We start from the raw sequence: 16,932 nt of genomic DNA on the forward strand, positions 1-16,932 counted from the left end.
CCCACTATAATACAAGGAGATATGGCATTGTTTTCCAATAAAGGGCAGGAAAGGTGGTGATGGTGGTTAGATACTGAAGGAGCTGAGACAGATTATATGTAGTTCTCTGGATTTACTGATTAGACACACAAAAACCCATTGTTTTAACTTTCTATCTGGAAAATCAGTGATAACCTGGCTCCCGAATGTATAAAAAAAAGCAGTGGAGGCTCTGCTGAGGCAGTCCTGAAGGCATCATGACAAGGCTCATTCTTGTCACAGGTGAGTTAGCAATCAGATACACAGCCTCAGGCTTGCCTGGTTTTCTTTTGCCGCATGATCTTACAACAAAGGAGCATATCTCAGTTCTGTTATGCTTTAATGAATTAACTTTTCTCTTTTTATTTAACCAAGATTTCTCATGCTCTTCCACCATGGGCTATTGTGACACTTCTTCTTTGATGTCAATGCCACAGCCTAGCAGAAAGTCTCATTCATGTGCAATGCTTGTGCTCTTTTCTCCTTGGTGTAGCTAATAATTCTCTCTGCTCCTCTTGGTTTACCTCTTGCCTGACTTTGGAGTTGTGCTTATGAATCTGTTAGTGTCTTGAAACTGGAGTTCTACAGAGATGAAAATGATTGGGAGGAGCTAGAGCTAGCCATGTGTTCTTTGCCCCTTACATTGCAAAGCGTTTTTCTCATTTGTCCTTAAATATTCTGCAGCATTGACGATGTAAAAGTTCCAATATTATGGAATGGAGTCATTCAAAGAGATTGTGTTAGTAGTTGTTTGTGCCATGTCATTGAAAATCTGCCTGTTGCTCTAAATTTGTTTACAAAATTTGTTAAAATGCTGAATATATTCAAATGATCCTAAGCTCAACTTGTGATTTAGAGTACAAGTGGTCTTTTAGCATGGTTATGATGGATGCCTGCCATCTTATCTGTTAAGAAGCACAGTTAGGAAGTTCAATGTTGAAAGAAAGTCTGGGCTAATAGTGAGATTTCCAGTTTAAAACCAAAAATCAGAACAAAAGATAAAATACATTAAAGAAAATCCAAGGATTGTTTTTTTGAAGCCCACAATAGGTATATGGCTCTTCATATAATCGTACATGTGGGAAAGAATCTTCAGACACGATTACCAAAAATAATTCCAGGTGGTATTGTTTTATGCTTGAGTATACCTCAGGTGTTGGAAATCTGGGATCAGTCTGGCTCTGGAAGACCAGGTATTTTTGAATACTGAGTCACAGAGGAGAACCAATTTGTAGAAATTTTAGTGCATGTTGCTAGTATAGACAGTTGATTTCTGAAAATAATCCTCAATTATGACATGGAAGAAGGAACCAGGATGTATTTGCGTGTTTTCTGAATTCATAAAGAGTAGAGGGAAATAAATGTATGTTAATTGAAAAGGCCACCCTTGTACACATGTGAAGTTTCATCTATATATTATCAATCTTACCTCTGGTAGGATTGCCCAGATTTCTCAGAGCTCCTAAGGATACCAACTGTTGCCTCTGAGTAAACATTTGTTCTCTCTCTCTAGGTCTGGCACATCTGCTGAATGCCCAGCTGGGTAAGTTAGTGATGTCACCTCATTTTGTTGACAAAGCCTTTTACTCCCCTAGGCCTCAGATTATCTAATTTATTTTTACAGCACATGCCTGCTTATTTTGTGTGCTTTTAAAATTATACCATCATATTAGTTCTCTTGTAAAACAGTATGAGGAGATAAATCGCCCAGGGAAAGGGATGGGTTATCATTAAGGAATGACTCTTCGTTAAGTCGTCTGTGTTGTCCTCAGCAGTGTTTCCCTCTGAGTGTTAAGGAGCTGGTGACTGTAGAGCTTCTCAAGAGTGGTGAGCATGAATTCTTACTGAGCTCCTATGCTCATGCAAGCTTTGAACATGGACCTCTACCAACTCTAATAACAAAACTCAGTGAGTGCCTGGTGCTTGAGTTAGAAACCTTGGACTCATGCTCAAGAGTCTTCACACAATCTGGTTCTCGGAGATAAAAAGTACCTGAGATACAGGAAGGGTAAGAGGAAGGAACAAAAGTCAGCAGACCCCACTGTCACCTGCCGCATACTGCTGTTCTTACTCTTCACATCCCACAGGTTCTTCCTACCAACTGATATGCTACTACAACAATACGGCCCTAGACAGGCCAGGACTGGGCAGGTTCAGTGTTGGCAATATTGACCCCTGCTTGTGTTCTCACCTCATCTATGCCTTTGCGGAGATTCAGAACAACAGAATCACACAAAGAAGAATGGGTGACTTGACTGACTACCAAATTTTATGTACTCTGAAAAACAGGTCAGAGAAGGGAAGAATGATCTGTTTGGTGTCTACAGTGTCAATAGTTGTCACCAATCAATTCTTCTTAAATGTGCATCAGAAGCAATTTTTGATATGTGGGCCTAGTCAATGCCTTTGTCTTTGTATTTTAATTGGTTGAGACTGTGTATATTTACTACACATAACTAATCTTTGCATATTGTCTATGTCCTGGAATGATCCAGAACACGACTAGCATGTATCCCTATACACTCATTTTCTCTTCATTGATTAATTTCTTGATTAGGTGTTCTGGAACCCATCCTCATTTCATTGGTATTTTTTTCTGATCATGATTTTGTAGACTTTCATTTTCCCCTAGCCTCATGGTCTCTTCATATAGTTTCAGAAGTGAAACCAAGAGCTTTGGTAAAAACTTGTTCTATTTTGCAGTCTCTGTGGCCCCTTCCATGAGTGGCTCTTGTAGAGGGGTTCTCACACTTGCAGTGTTTTTTTTTAATGATTCATTGTCTGTTCATGCGCTGCTTCATCTTGTAGGTCTTTTGTTTTTATTCCCTGTTGGATGGAGCCCTTTGTTTGTCCCGGCCACCCGGCTACCTTACACCCGAAATAACCACACAGAAACTGTCTTCATTAGAACACTGCTTGGCCCATTAGCTCTAGTTTCTTATTGGCTAATTCTTACATCTTAATTTAACCCATTTCTATTAATCTGTGTATCACCACATGACTGTGGCTTACTGGCAAGATTCTAACCAGCGTCTGTCCATGGCTTTTCTCATTCTGCCCTTCTTCCCAGCATTCAGTTCTTTCTTCTTCACCTACCTAAGTTCTGCCCTATCAGGCCTAAAGCAGTTTCTTTATTCATTAACCAATGAAAGCAACACATGAAAGAAGAACCTCCTACACAAATTCCCTTCCAGGTTTTAACTGTGTTCCCCAATAGTAGATTGCACAGTAACTTTGTCATACACACTTCATTTTCCTTGATGTTCTTTCCTGTGTTTCTCCTTCTTTCCTCAACCTACACCTATCTCCCTGCTGAAAACTTTACACCACATGTATATCCTCTTCACAGCCATAACCTTCATGATACTGTTGCTCCTGCTTTAGTCATCTATCCAAACCACTCCCTTTCTCTTCTCTTGGGTCCCTAAGGCATGAATACTAAAAATATGAAGATAAAGAGTTATATCACCATGTAAAAGATAGCATGTTACTTTTGTCTTGCTCTATCTGGGTTCCTTCTCTCAGTAGTTTTTCACCTTCATCCCTTTTCTGTGAATTTCATAGTTTACCTTTTCTATATAGCTGCCTAAAATGTACAATATTTTCCATATACATTTGTCACTTGATGAGAATGCGAAAGCATTCTTTTATGTAGCTTTTGAGGGTAGAGTTTCAGGAAAAAAGAATGTGAGAATGTCTCTCTGCAGTGAGAACAAGACTACTTAAGACACATTCATAGAAATGTTGTGGCTCATCAGACTGAATTTTAGACTGACTGCATGAATCTACATACACACCAGCAGTGCTTGATTTCTTTATAGTGCTAGATAAAGCCATCATTGCTGGTTTTTTGTCAATTTAATGACAGTCATTCTGATTTTTCAGAGCAGACTCCTTTTATTAAATTTTCTTTTCATATAAGTAGATTTTTTTTTCATACAATACATTCCTAGCCTGGTTTTCCCTACTTTTAGTCCTATAAGGTCATGTTACCTTCCCTCTCATCTGAATCCAAACCATTTCAAACTCTGCTTACAATTCAAAAAGGCATCTAGAGGATAATACAAAATAAATTAAGATAAAATAGAAACAAACAAACCACAATAGAAGAAAAAAAAAACAAAAGAAGAAAGAGCCAAAGAGAAAACTCCAGAATCACATACAGATGGAGACACATGCATACTTACACACAGGAATATTGTTAAACCCCAAAGCCAGGCACTGTATATTATATATGTTAATGACCTGTTGGGTTCAAAAGGTCATGACAAGACATTATGAGCCAAAGTACCTCCAAATATACCATTGAATTCATTGTGTATTTACCATCTACTGATGTACATGGGGCCTGCCTTTAACCGTGGTTTGCAGTCCCAGTGAGTATCTGTTGGAGAAAACTAAATTTTCATTTGTATTTATTGACTGGAGATAGTTTCTGGGATAGGAAAGGAGACTCATGCCCACCTCTCCTTTCAGTGCTGAGACCCCATCTGTTGCAGACCTGAGCATGCTGCCAGTCTCTGTTAGTGCTGCTGTGTTTAGAGGACATTGGGCAATCTTCCTTGGTGTCCTTCATCCCCTCTGCCTCTTACAATCTTTCTGCCTCTTCTTCTGCAGGGTTCCTTACTCTGGGGGTGTGGAGGGGAGGGGTGTGATGAAAATGTCCCACACAGAACTGCATATTCCAAGACTCTCACGCTTTGCACACTGTCGAGCTGTGGGTCTCTGTATTTGATCCCGTCTACTGTAGGAGGAAGCTTCTCTGATGATGACTGAACAAGGCACTGCTCGATGAGTACATCAGAATGTTTTAGGAGGCCAAGTGGTGGTGGCACACACCTTTAATCCCAGCACTCGGGAGGTAGAGGCAGGCTGATCTCTGTGAGTTGGAGGCCAGCCTGTTTTACAAAAGCTAGTTCCAGGACAGGCTCCAAAGCTACAGCAAAACCCTGTCTCAAATAAACCAACCAAACAAATAAATAAATAAAAAAGCCAGGCGGTGGTGGTGCACACCTTTAATCCCAGTACTCAGGAGGCAGAGGTAGGCAGATCTCTGTGAGTTCGAGGCCAGCCTGGTCTACAGAGCTAGTTCCAGGACAGGCTCCAAAGCCACAGAGAAACCCTGTCTTGAACCCCCCCCCCACCAAAAAAAGAGAATGCTTTTAGTTGTTTTGTGACTTTATTCCTTTAGCAGAACAGTGGTGTTTGATGTGACCTGATTTTTCACACCTTCCTCGTCTCAGGTTCTTGACCACCTGAGAATGTTGGGGCTAAATTTCATCTAATGGAGTAGGCCTAAATAAAGTCAGATATGGGTTGTTTACTCCACCAGCTTTGCACCACTACTGCTCTAGCATAGAGCAGTTTGTAATCTACATTTTCTGATGGCTAAAGATGATGATCACTTCTTTAAGTGTTTCCTGCCCTTTGTAAACCTTTTTTTGAATATTCCTCACTTACTTCCATATTCATGGATTAATTAGTTTGTTTGATTTCCTTCAAATTCAGTTTTTCCCCCTTGCCCTTTATAGTTACTAATGGCCTAATAGATGGATGGCTAGCAAACGCTTTCTCTCATTCTGCAGGATGCCCCTTCCACTGCACCAGTAGTTATTTTGTGTGTGTGCAGAAGGCTCTTTCTTGCAACCATATTTGTCTATTATTGGTCTTATTTGCTATGTTTTCATAGTTGTATTCAGTCAATACTTTTCAACATGTTGAAACACACAGGCAGTTATGGGGAAAAGCCATGGGAGTGGGCATGAAGTGTTTTCTGTTCTGGGATGGGCTGGGTCACTAGTGTGGGTAATCTCCAGCATTCTCCAGAGTTAAGGAATGGCTTATAGACATGGAGTTTGTAGGGATAGACTTACTCAGTCTTGCCTGTCTCAGGAAAGGCAGTTCAAGTTAGCTATGGGAGAAAGGGAAGTTTATAGGTTTCGAGTGTTGAAGGTCTGCCTGACAGTCTGTCCTGATCTTTGAATGGGAACTGTAGCTCCAGAAAACTGAAAAGCATAAGAGTTTACAGATGGTAAATGAAGAAGGACTGCTTTTCCTATTCTAAGTTGAATACTGAATGTTCCTCACATCATTTTATATTAATTTTTATTATATGTATAGTTTACAAATCTTTTCTTCCATTCCAAACTTCAGCGTTTATTATGTTGCTTCCAATTTTCTCCCTTGCCTTGCAGATTCAATTGCACTGTTTATTTTTGATTTGTTGCCTTTGTTTTGATTTCATATTGTGAAAAATCACACAGGTCACTACTACAGAACTTTCCATTGCTTTCTTGCAATTATTTGATGAAGTCAAATCTTTTATCTATGCCCTTCTTTCTGTTTTAAATTGTTTTTGCATATGGTGTGGCACAGAAGTGCAGCTTTCTTGTCATGCATGTGGATAAGACATTATTTCAAGCAAGCTAGCAGCGTATGATGCTCACCCTTCTGGTTCAGGAGTCAGATAACAAGGAATTAGATAACATTTCGCATTACTATGGTGTAAAGAATTTGAAAATTAACAAAATTAGCTGTGGAAGAGTAAAATGGGGGTTAATTTTACTTTTTTGTTATAATACTTGTTATTTACTATTTCCAGAAAATAAGATTAAAAACTTAATTATATCACAAGGAGTTTGGATCATATTTCAGACACATACACACATACTCATATTTCAGTCATATAATTCTATTGACCTATAGTATGTTGGGTTATGTTAGATAGCACTGAATTGCAGGAGTCATATTACAGATAACAGTACTATTTTAAAAATGAGAAATCCACAGACTATGAAATTTCTCATCTTTAACATTTGCCTTAAAGGAACAATGAACTGATAACTCTCCTGGCTGTTGGAGGCAGCGATACTGGAACTGCCCCATAAGTGATATGTTCAGAGTCTCTGGCCCAATTACTTTGAAAGCAAGCCAGCTCAGGTCTGTATGTGTTCTTTTACTTCTCCGTATTAGCATGGCTATTAAGGATGTCATTTCATGAGGTTTGAAACTCAAATCTTTCACTAGAGACTAAATAGTAAGTGGAAGATATTGGAAAGGCTGCTCTGGATCTCATGTATTTAGGTTTGGAATTATGTAAATGGACAGCATCCTCTGAGCTGTGAGTTAGTGCCTTCCAAACAGCCTGTTCTTACAACTGTCATGAAATGAGATGTGATCATTCTCATTCCATTTGTTTTTTTGTCTTCTGGAGAAGAGGAATGAAAGGGAAGCTTATGGATAAGAAGACTTCTTTACTGTCCCTATATTTGTAAGGCATTTGATGAAAACCTGGTTAGTTCAGATATCTGCTTGGTGAAAATACCACTGTGCTAAGGTACAATGTCTGAGAAGAGGCACAGTTGTGGAAGGAGGCAGGGTGAAAACCAGAAAGGCCACAGGAGTTATTAATGGGTTTCATTCCATTGTGCCTATATCATGGTCTTACGCTTTTTTGTATGTGTGCCTCAGTTTCTCATACATGGTGTCCACTTCTGAGTTCCACAAGATTTTCATCAATTCAGTTATTGTCTTCTTGCGCCAGTATGGATTTGATGGGCTGAACCTAGACTGGCAATACCCTGGGTCTTCTGGGAGCCCTGCTAAGGATAAGCATCTCTTCACTGCTCTGGTACAGGTGAGTAAAAGGATAAAGTGGGTTGAGCCTAGAAGATACAATATCTATACTTCTTTCTTTCTTTCTTTCTTTCTTTCTTTCTTTCTTTCTTTCTTTCTTTCTTTCTTTCTTCTTATTGAATAAGGGTTTCTCTGTAGTTCTGGTGATTTCCAGGAACTTGCTCTCATAGACTAGGTTGGCCATAACCTCACAGAGATCCACTTACCTCTGCCTCCCAAGTGCTTGGATTAAAGGCATGCCTCACCACTGCCTGATTCCAAAATCTGTTCTTTCTATGGAGTGTTGCACAGAAAAGTTTAACAAGAGTTTGGAGTTGACAATATTCAAGAATATTAAGATTACCAAGATCCTTAGATGTGACCATACCTTACTGCAGCAAACAATTTGTTAGACATTACTCTGTTTACTTTTCAACAATCAAGATTCATCTTCACATTACCTGTCAAATAGGTACCCTAAGTATGAGTCTTTATTTCACAAACAACTACCTAGAGTAGAAAAAGTGTAAAACTGACTCATCCAAGAACCCAAAACACTGAATGTTATAACTATCAGTGCAATCTTAGAGCAGAATTCAATGCATGAAACAATTTTATGAGACTGTTTGTTGTCAATGAGCAAGGCATATGGAAAATATTAGGAATATGTCAAAACTGAGATGACTGAGTATAGTTAGATATGGGGAATGCATATCTGATGTGGAATCTTGAAACTATAGCCACAATTACAAGCTCATTGAAATAACTGATATGATAAAGCTTCCTATAGAGCAAAATTTCAGCATCTGGTATTTACCTAATTCTGTGATACGTCAGGAAGAGAAAAAACTTCCCATGTTGGTGCCTTATTTCGGTCTTGACAAATGCAGGGACTATCCACTTAGGTCAGGAGAGGAGGACATACGGGGATCTACATGAGCAAAGAGTTGGGTAGAAGGTAAGTTTGCAAAAATGGCTAGCATCTGATCATGGGGCACTTTGTGTGTATCCAAGCGTTTGGAATTCATTTTCCATACTGTGGAATTGTTTGAAAGATTATGGAGCGTTGAAGATGTGTACCAACATGTGTACATTAGGATGAGTATTTGCACATTAACCCTGACAGACAGAAAACAGTGCAAAGGTTGGAAGCTGAGGTAGGATGTTAGGTACACAAATCTATAACACAGTCAGTGTCTATCGGACTTGGGGACACAAATCTATAACACAGTCAGTGTCTATCGGACTTGGGGACACAAATCTATAACACAGTCAGTGTCTATTGGACTTGGAGACACAAATCTATAACACAGTCAGTGTCCATCGGACTTGGGGAACATTTTGTGAAGAAACAGACAACCCCATGTTTCTGGTTTGACCATTTGACCCTTACAATATTTGGTAAGATGGTAAACACAGACAAAGGGATTTGAACAAGAATTGACGAATATCCATAAATCCAGGAGCCCAAACTGTCTTGTTTGGATAGTAGCTAAGAGTTCATGAAGAACCCTAGATAATCCACTTTAGTGATGTTAACATCTACCTACTGATATAACCAGTAGGCGAGTAGGAAGCAAAATGAGTAAATAGTGTGAAGTCCAAGATTACAGATGATTTAGACATCTACCACTTGCAAATCAGAACCTTTACTCTCTAGACTTTCTTATTCTTCCTTTCCCCCCCTCAGATTGTTATACCACTGGGATCTGTTTCCAGGGACATATTCTTTTTCATATCACCAATACCAGATCCTCAACCACTCTGAAGAGTCTCAACATAAGACAATGTCAACTCAACTTTACTTTGCTTTATTACCTCTCTTCATCAGATACATTACTCTATTTTCAAGGGATACTTGTCTTCAGGCATAATTATGGTTCCTAGTCCCTGGCACTAGATTGTACCTTGGAACAATAAAAATCAGTGCACATATAATACAATATTTGGGTTTAATATATTCCAGTATGTCTATTTTTATTTAGTATATCTGTCCAGTAAATGTCTTACTCAAATGACCACTGATCTGCATGGCAGTTTCTGTAGAAATTTTGTTAGAGAAAGATTTGCATACCAAAATAATTCTTTATTAGAGCTGACCTTAATACATGTTGATTTCCTCTGGAACTGAATTGTATTTGTAACTCAGTCTTTACCAACTTCCTCTTTGCATTGTTCTAAGTCTACATTTTATTCCATAAAATCTTGGTCTTGTGGCATAGTCCAGATACTGGAAAAATGCAAATAATTTTATTCACCATGAAAAGCTTGCTGTATGGAAAGCCTGCAAAGTTCTCAGTGTAGTGATGGTTGTGGATAATCTATCAAGAAACCTGGGAACTAGGTTTTGGATTACTGAATAATAAACTGAGGCAAGGCATAGTAAAATTTTCCAATATCCGTGTTTATTAGAAATCTTTTAAATTGTTGAATATTATCTGTCATGAGTTTATCTATATCGTATCATGGTAAAGTGAAACAAAATATTTAAATCATTTAATTAATTATTATACAATTATATATACATATATAATATATTTGAATAGGCAAAATGAATGTGAAGTTTACATAAATGTTCTATAGGAAATGTATGAAGCCTTTCAGCAAGAATCTCTGCAAAGCAAGAAGCCAAGCCTGATGATTGCTGCTACAGAAGCTGGTATCATTTACACCATTGAGTCTGCCTATGAGATACCCCAGCTATCCCAGTAAGTGATCCCTCTTACTCTTTCTTCACCCCTTGGAATTCAGTTAGAGGACAATTAGGGGTCTTGTTGTTCCAGTGTTTTGTGTACAGGTTTTGAATAGTGTGTCTTTTTCCTGAATAAGTGTGGAAAATATTCATCAGAAATTATTTAAGAGTCTCTTTTCCTCAAGGTTCTTGGACTACATCCTGGTCATGACCTACAATCTTCATGACTATAAGGAGGGATACACTGGAGAAAACAGTCCTCTGTACAAATCCCCAACTGACACTGGCAACAATGTCTTCCTGAATGTGGTAAGCCCCTGAAAAGATGTAATGCAGACCATACTAGAGACAACCTAAATGATGAGTAAATTAATACAAGAAATAACTAGAAGTATACAGAGCTTCTCAAAATCTGTGCTATTGGGAAGTTAACTATACAGCCACAAGTCTTCAGCAGCTGTCTGGGACTTTTAATTGCCTGCTGTGTTTCAGGATTACATCATGAAGTACTGGGTGAAAAATGGAGCTGCAGCTGAGAAACTTATTGCTGGATTCGCAACATATGCACAAACCTTCTCCCCGACTGACCCATCTAACAATGGCATTGGTGCCACAACCTCAGGCCCTGGCCCTGAAGGTGCCTACACACAGGAATCAGGGATCTTGGCCTACTATGAGGTCTGTAGGTTGGCCATCCTGTGCTGTTTCAATTTCAGGCTGAGAACTGGGCTGTAGCCAGGTGTCAGGGAGTGGAAGATTGGAATCAGCTGAATCTGAACATTCATTCTGTCCAGTTCCTACTAGATCTAATAAATGTCCTTCCAAATTTATAAAATGTTTTAATTTATACTTCTTCAGTCATACAAATATACAGTGCTTAACATTAAATACTATTTCTTCATTTAACAGACCACATACTGATGTGTATCTGCATTAGCACAGAGAAAAGTTATATTAAAGAATGTATCTTACTATGGGGATTCTCTTAATCCAGTGCTTAAATCTGAACCTTAGATGAGCATCTGAAGATAGCACTAGCTGGGTGTTCCTCTGTGATCCAGCTCTTTTCTCGATGAAAATGACTGGGTTCATTTACTAGGGTTTGCGGAAAAGTTGTGACTGAATAGCTTTGATAACTGTGATGCCTCACACCTGTAAACATGTTTCAGGCCAAAATGCAGGAGAGACGATAGTGTAAACTTACTGTGTGCTATAGACCTAGACTGTACCTAAAACAAAAAATGGAAAAAAGTAAAATATAAACAAAAGGAAGAATAAAAAAAGAAAATTGACCTTTGATATAATTTAGCTGTAGAGATTTTTCTCTCACAGGGAATACTGCTCAGCCCACTTAAAATGTAACTCAATGTCTTTAATTACAAATAGCACTCATTTTAAAATGAGGCAAAAAGAATACCAAACAAAATACATTTTTCTTTCATAGCATAATATTTTAAGAATTTGACCTCTTGTCTTTTTAAAGGTTTGTACCTTCCTCACAAAAGGAGCCACTCAGATCTGGGAAGGCTCTCAGGAAGTGCCCTATGCCTACCAAGGGAATGAGTGGGTTGGCTATGACAATGTCAAGAGCTTTCTTATCAAGGTATGTTCATTCCCTTGGAAGTACAGAGGCCCCAAAATTAAGAATCCAAATGACTCTTACCCTTTCTCCTGAACCAGGCCCAGTGGCTTCAGCAGAACAATTTTGGAGATGCCATGATCTGGGCCCTTGGCATGGATGACTTTGGTGACTCTTTCTGTAACCAGGGCAAGTTCCCTCTGACCTCTACAGTGAAGGAAGCCTTCAAGGTGACCAGTGCAAGTAAGTGGCAGCAGGGTTATGCAATAGTACAAACATGTCCCTTCACTGAGCCAAAGGCACTCTTGACATGTATGTCACCTTGCATGAGGAGAATCTTCCCATTTCATCCCATTGCTCATCCCCAGTGGGATAAATATACTGATGTTGTCCAGTACCCAAACTTCCTTGCTACTGTCTTGCACTCCTCAAGGAAAACAGGATTACCTTAGCATTCAAAGGGATGTGCAAATATTCCTAAATTTCACGATATGTAAGAACATTTAGAAACTGAACTGACTCTCACTGTATGTATCTGCTTCCTTGTGAAGGCCATCTTCACTGCCTCACTCTGTCTTCATGGAGAAACAGGACAGAAATGAATTAAGAGTACTTTAGTTCTTTTACGGGAATGACCTTTTAATTTTTGTTGGTAACAAGATCTTTTGGATAAGAAGCTTTTATATATGTGGCTTCCATCAGCACATAGTGTCATATACGATTTATAAAGCAAGACATATTAAATTGAAAGGGTGCCATTGAAGAAAGATACAAACACAGGCAATCACATGAGAACACGGGTCAATATGACATCCCTTTCAACTTCTGACGATAGAGAAATCTTCTGATCTAATGTGAGGAAGATGAGATAATCTCCCCTCTCCTCTCTAGTGCATCTTGTCCATACTTCACTTCTAGGAGAGGTTTTTTAAATATATATAAAGGTTTCTACTCATCCTGTTGTGCTGTGTCTTTCAGGTTGCATGGTCTCTGCACCAGACCTTCATCTGGTAAATGCTCCACTAGACAGTGGGAGTGGAAATCAGAAGAACACAAATGAGCCAGTGAATTATCTTCCTTCTGTGACAAGAGAATAATAAAGATGGCTTCCTGTGTGGTCTGAATGTAATCTAATCCCTGCACATATCCCAAGTGGACCTTGTCCTCAATTCACCCGTGATGAGGGAACATGGCATAAGCTTGACCTTTCAGCTCTTCTCATTACTCTGAACAGAATGGTATCCTTTGCTTTTTGCAAAGCTCCCTTGCTCTTCCCTAAATTGCTAAAATAAAATCAGTATTCGGAACATGAGTCTTTATTTCTCTCCTCGTGTGTGTGTGTGTGTGTGTGTGTGTGTGTGAGAGAGAGAGAGAGAGAGAGAGAGAGAGAGAGATTGAAGAATTCTTTCATTCAGGTGAAAACAGCAGTTCTGTGTGTCTGTGTGGGCTGTAATACTAGAAGACATGTGTTAAAAGTTGTAGAGCCACGAACCTCATAGTCTTTTGTCTGTCAGCCTTCTTGTGCATAATGGATGGAGATTGGGAAAGAAACATTTGATGTTGGTGCAGGAATGAATGAAGACTTAGATCATTTATGTCTCTCAGTTTGAGACCAAACTCCAGAAGGAGTCACAGTGACTACAAGACAGCACAGCATATGCAAAGCTGAATGTCTTGCTGAGCAGTAAAGTCTGCGTCACTCCTTAATATCTCCTTGGGTCTCAGAACCTTTTCATTACCTCCCAGTATTGGATGATGTTATTCCCCCTTTAACAAACTCTTGGTATGGCAAGTTCTTTTGTATATATGTTACTTTTATTGGTTATTGAATAAATCTCCTTTGGCCTACGGAAGGAAAGAATGCTAGGAGAAAGAAAGTGGAATCAGAGAGACGCCATGTAGCAGCAGGAGGACACAAATACCAGAAACCTTACCAGTAAACCACGAGCCTTGTGGTAAAATATAAAATAATAGAAATGGGTTAATTTAAGATGTAAGAGCTAGATAGAAATATGCTTAAGTTACTGGCCAAACAGTATTTTAATTGATATCGTTTCTGTGTGATTCTTTTGAGTCTGGACAGCCAGGAAACAAAGAGCAGTCTCTTCCTACAAACTCTTATTTCTTTCCCATTTTCTTCTAGCTCCCTCTTCTTCAGTCATTCACTCCTTAGTTTTACCTTTTGTTTTATGGGCTTTCACAAAATCTGGGTATGATTCCCTTGTCAGATTATTCGAGTTCAAAAGACCTTCTTACATTCTGTTTCACTCCTACTAGGTGGGTTTTTATAAATATTGAGATGCCTACACTAGGAAGTTTGGGATCTTGGCCCACTCCTATGTCAGTAAACTGGCTGGATGCATAGTTCTGTGTAAATTTCATGACAAGAGGTCTACCCTCATGTGACATGTAGAATCTATTGAATTGAATGCTATTCTAACTTCAACTGGTCTTTCCAAACGGGGAAGTTACCTTCAGAGCTTAAAGTCCTTTTCTGAGGGACTCCTCTAGGCATAGCTCACATCTCTCTTCTGGACAGCACAAACATACTCTCTTTTCCTCTGGAGAAGCTGTTGGCACTAGAAGCTCACTTCCATACTCTCTGTGGTATGTATTTCAGTTGTAGATTCTCTATTCTGATGTATTGTTAGTAGCTACTGCTCTAGGAATAGGTAGGAACTGTCACTCTGGACTGTTGATTCTGTCACTCGCATAAAGAGTGACAGCAGAAGCTTCTGGCATGACCTAACAGGAATCACATTCCAGAAGAACTGTGTGTGATGAAGGCATTGTATGCTGTATAAGCTGTAATTGTGCATCTGGGCCTGAACTTGACCTGTTCCATTTCCCAGGCTTCTTGTGTTTCTCCAGTCTTCACTCTGAGGACACAATAATCTTTCCTAACACTGTTGAGTATAATGAGATATCAAAATCTATGTCTTTGAAATTTTAACTTGCTCTATTCTGTCATAGATGTAGAAATGTCATTTGTGCATTGTGTAGAGAGGTGCAAGAGAGAGAGTGGGGATGAACTGATTTCAAAGCCATGCATGCTTCTATTTACCTGCGTCAACAGCCATTATGGATGAGACCTTGGAAAGGAATATTGCTGATTTGGGCACATGAGCAAAATAAGAACATTAAAGAAAAGGTCTATTGTATAGTGTGCAGCATCAAAAGATGTTACTTACACTTCAGAACTCTCAGATGTGCAGTTCTGCTTGGCATTCTCATGAATGCAAGTCCCTCTTGAAGAAATTATAAAAGTAGCTGCCATCTTGAGTCCTAACTGCCTTGACTTTTCTGACTGATCTGAATTCACTCATCAGGTTGCATCTACCTTTTCTCCATGGTGGTTTGTAGCAAAACTACTCTTAGTTGATATTCTCAGCTATTCTTCAGCAGGCAGTCCATATTAAAGTTGTATTCATATTGCTTTTCACACACAGTTAGGCTTAATTCTGAATTGATGTATCTAGGAAAAGGAGGTCACAACTGAGAAAGAGCCACCATACAATTGGCCTGTGTGACAATTTGGTAATTACTGACTGATATAGGCTGGCTCATCCCAAAGTGGGCAATGCATCCTTAGGCAAGTGGCCCTGGGTTATATAAGAGAGGTAGCTAAGCAAACCTTTAGTATCAATTTGCAAATAGTGCTCCTTTCAGGCCTCTGATTCACATCCAACTTGTCTTAACTTGCCTTCCTTGATGATAGACTGTAACATATAAGCTGACATAAGCTGTTTTCTCTCCAAAGATAGTTTTTGTCAGTGTTTTAACACAACAGAACAGTAAATTAGGTGTTCCTATTTTCCTTTTATTTTCATCTTATTGACTTCAACTCTATTAAAATTTCACAGTAATGGTCATTAAATATTGAATCTCCAATTCTTCATAACCCATCCTGATAAGCAAGAATAAATATATGACTCTCGTGTTAAAGGAACCAAACATTTCCCCCTTTATCAGGTTACATGGTCTCTGCTCCAGACCTTCATCTTGTAAATACTCCACTAGGCAGTCGGAGTAGAAATCAGAAGAACACAACTGAGCCAGTGGTTGCTCTGTCTGCTGTGCCATGAGAATAATAACAATGCCTTCCTGTGTGGCCTGAATGCAATCTAATTCTTGGAGAAATCACAAGTGGACCTTGTCCTCCATCTGCCCATGATGAGGGGATGAAACATGAGCTTGATCTTTCAGCTTTTCTCGTTATTCTGAACAGAACTTCTTCTTTATTCTTTGAAAGTTCCTTGCTCTTCCCTAAATTTCTAAAAAAAAAAACAAAACAAAAACAAAACAAAACAAAACAAAAAACCTAGCATTCAGAACACACATGTCTCTCTCATGTTTGTGTGTTCTTATTTAAGAACGACAACACAATCTGGTAAAAACTATTCTTTTTTATTTTTTAGTTATTTATTTATTTATTAATTAAATATTTCTGCCTCCTCCCCGCCACCGCCTCCCATTTCCCTCCCCCTTCCCCCAATCAAGTCTCCCTCCTTCATCAGCCCTAGGAGCAATCAGGGTTCCATGTCCTGTGGAAAGTCCAAGGACCACCCGCCTCCATCCAGGTCTAGTAAGGTGAACATCCAAACTGCCTAGGCTCCCACAAAGCCAGTACGTGCAGTAGGATCAAAAACCCATTGCCATTGTTCTTGACTTCTCAGTAGTCCTCATTGTCCGTTATGTTCAGTGAGTCCGGTTTTATCTCATGCTTTTTCAGACCCAGGCCAGCTGGCCTTGGTGAGTTCCTGATAGAACATCCCCATTGTCTCAGTGTGTGGGTGCACCCCTCGCGGTCCTGAGTTCCTTGCTTGTGCTCTCTCTCCTTCTGCTCCTGATTTGGACCTTGAGATTTCAGTCTGGTGCTCCAATGTGGGTCTCTGTCTCTGACTCCTTTCATCGCCTGATGAAGGTTAATATCCAGGAGGATGTCTATATGTTTTTCTTTGGGTTCACCTTCTTATTTAGCTTCTCTAGGATCATGAATTATAGGCTCAATGTCCTTTATTTATGACTA

The 16,932-nt window shown here is 39.2% G+C and overlaps 1 protein-coding gene across 1 annotated transcript; it reads left to right on the forward strand.

The window, feature by feature from the left end:
• The first annotated feature begins 236 nt into the window (after positions 1 to 236).
• On the forward strand, positions 237 to 13,000 carry LOC130889332 (chitinase-like protein 3). The gene is made up of 11 exons (XM_057792985.1): positions 237 to 261; positions 1,532 to 1,561; positions 2,106 to 2,307; positions 6,845 to 6,898; positions 7,486 to 7,654; positions 10,216 to 10,340; positions 10,510 to 10,633; positions 10,817 to 11,002; positions 11,808 to 11,927; positions 12,005 to 12,146; positions 12,882 to 13,000. The coding sequence occupies exons 1-11, from the start codon at positions 237 to 239 to the stop codon at positions 12,998 to 13,000; spliced, it is 1,296 nt and encodes a 431-aa protein (XP_057648968.1).
• Positions 13,001 to 16,932: the final 3,932 nt, after the last annotated feature.

Source organism: Chionomys nivalis, chromosome 18 (assembly GCF_950005125.1).
Source record: "Chionomys nivalis chromosome 18, mChiNiv1.1, whole genome shotgun sequence".
Classification (NCBI taxonomy): Eukaryota; Metazoa; Chordata; class Mammalia; order Rodentia; family Cricetidae; genus Chionomys; species Chionomys nivalis.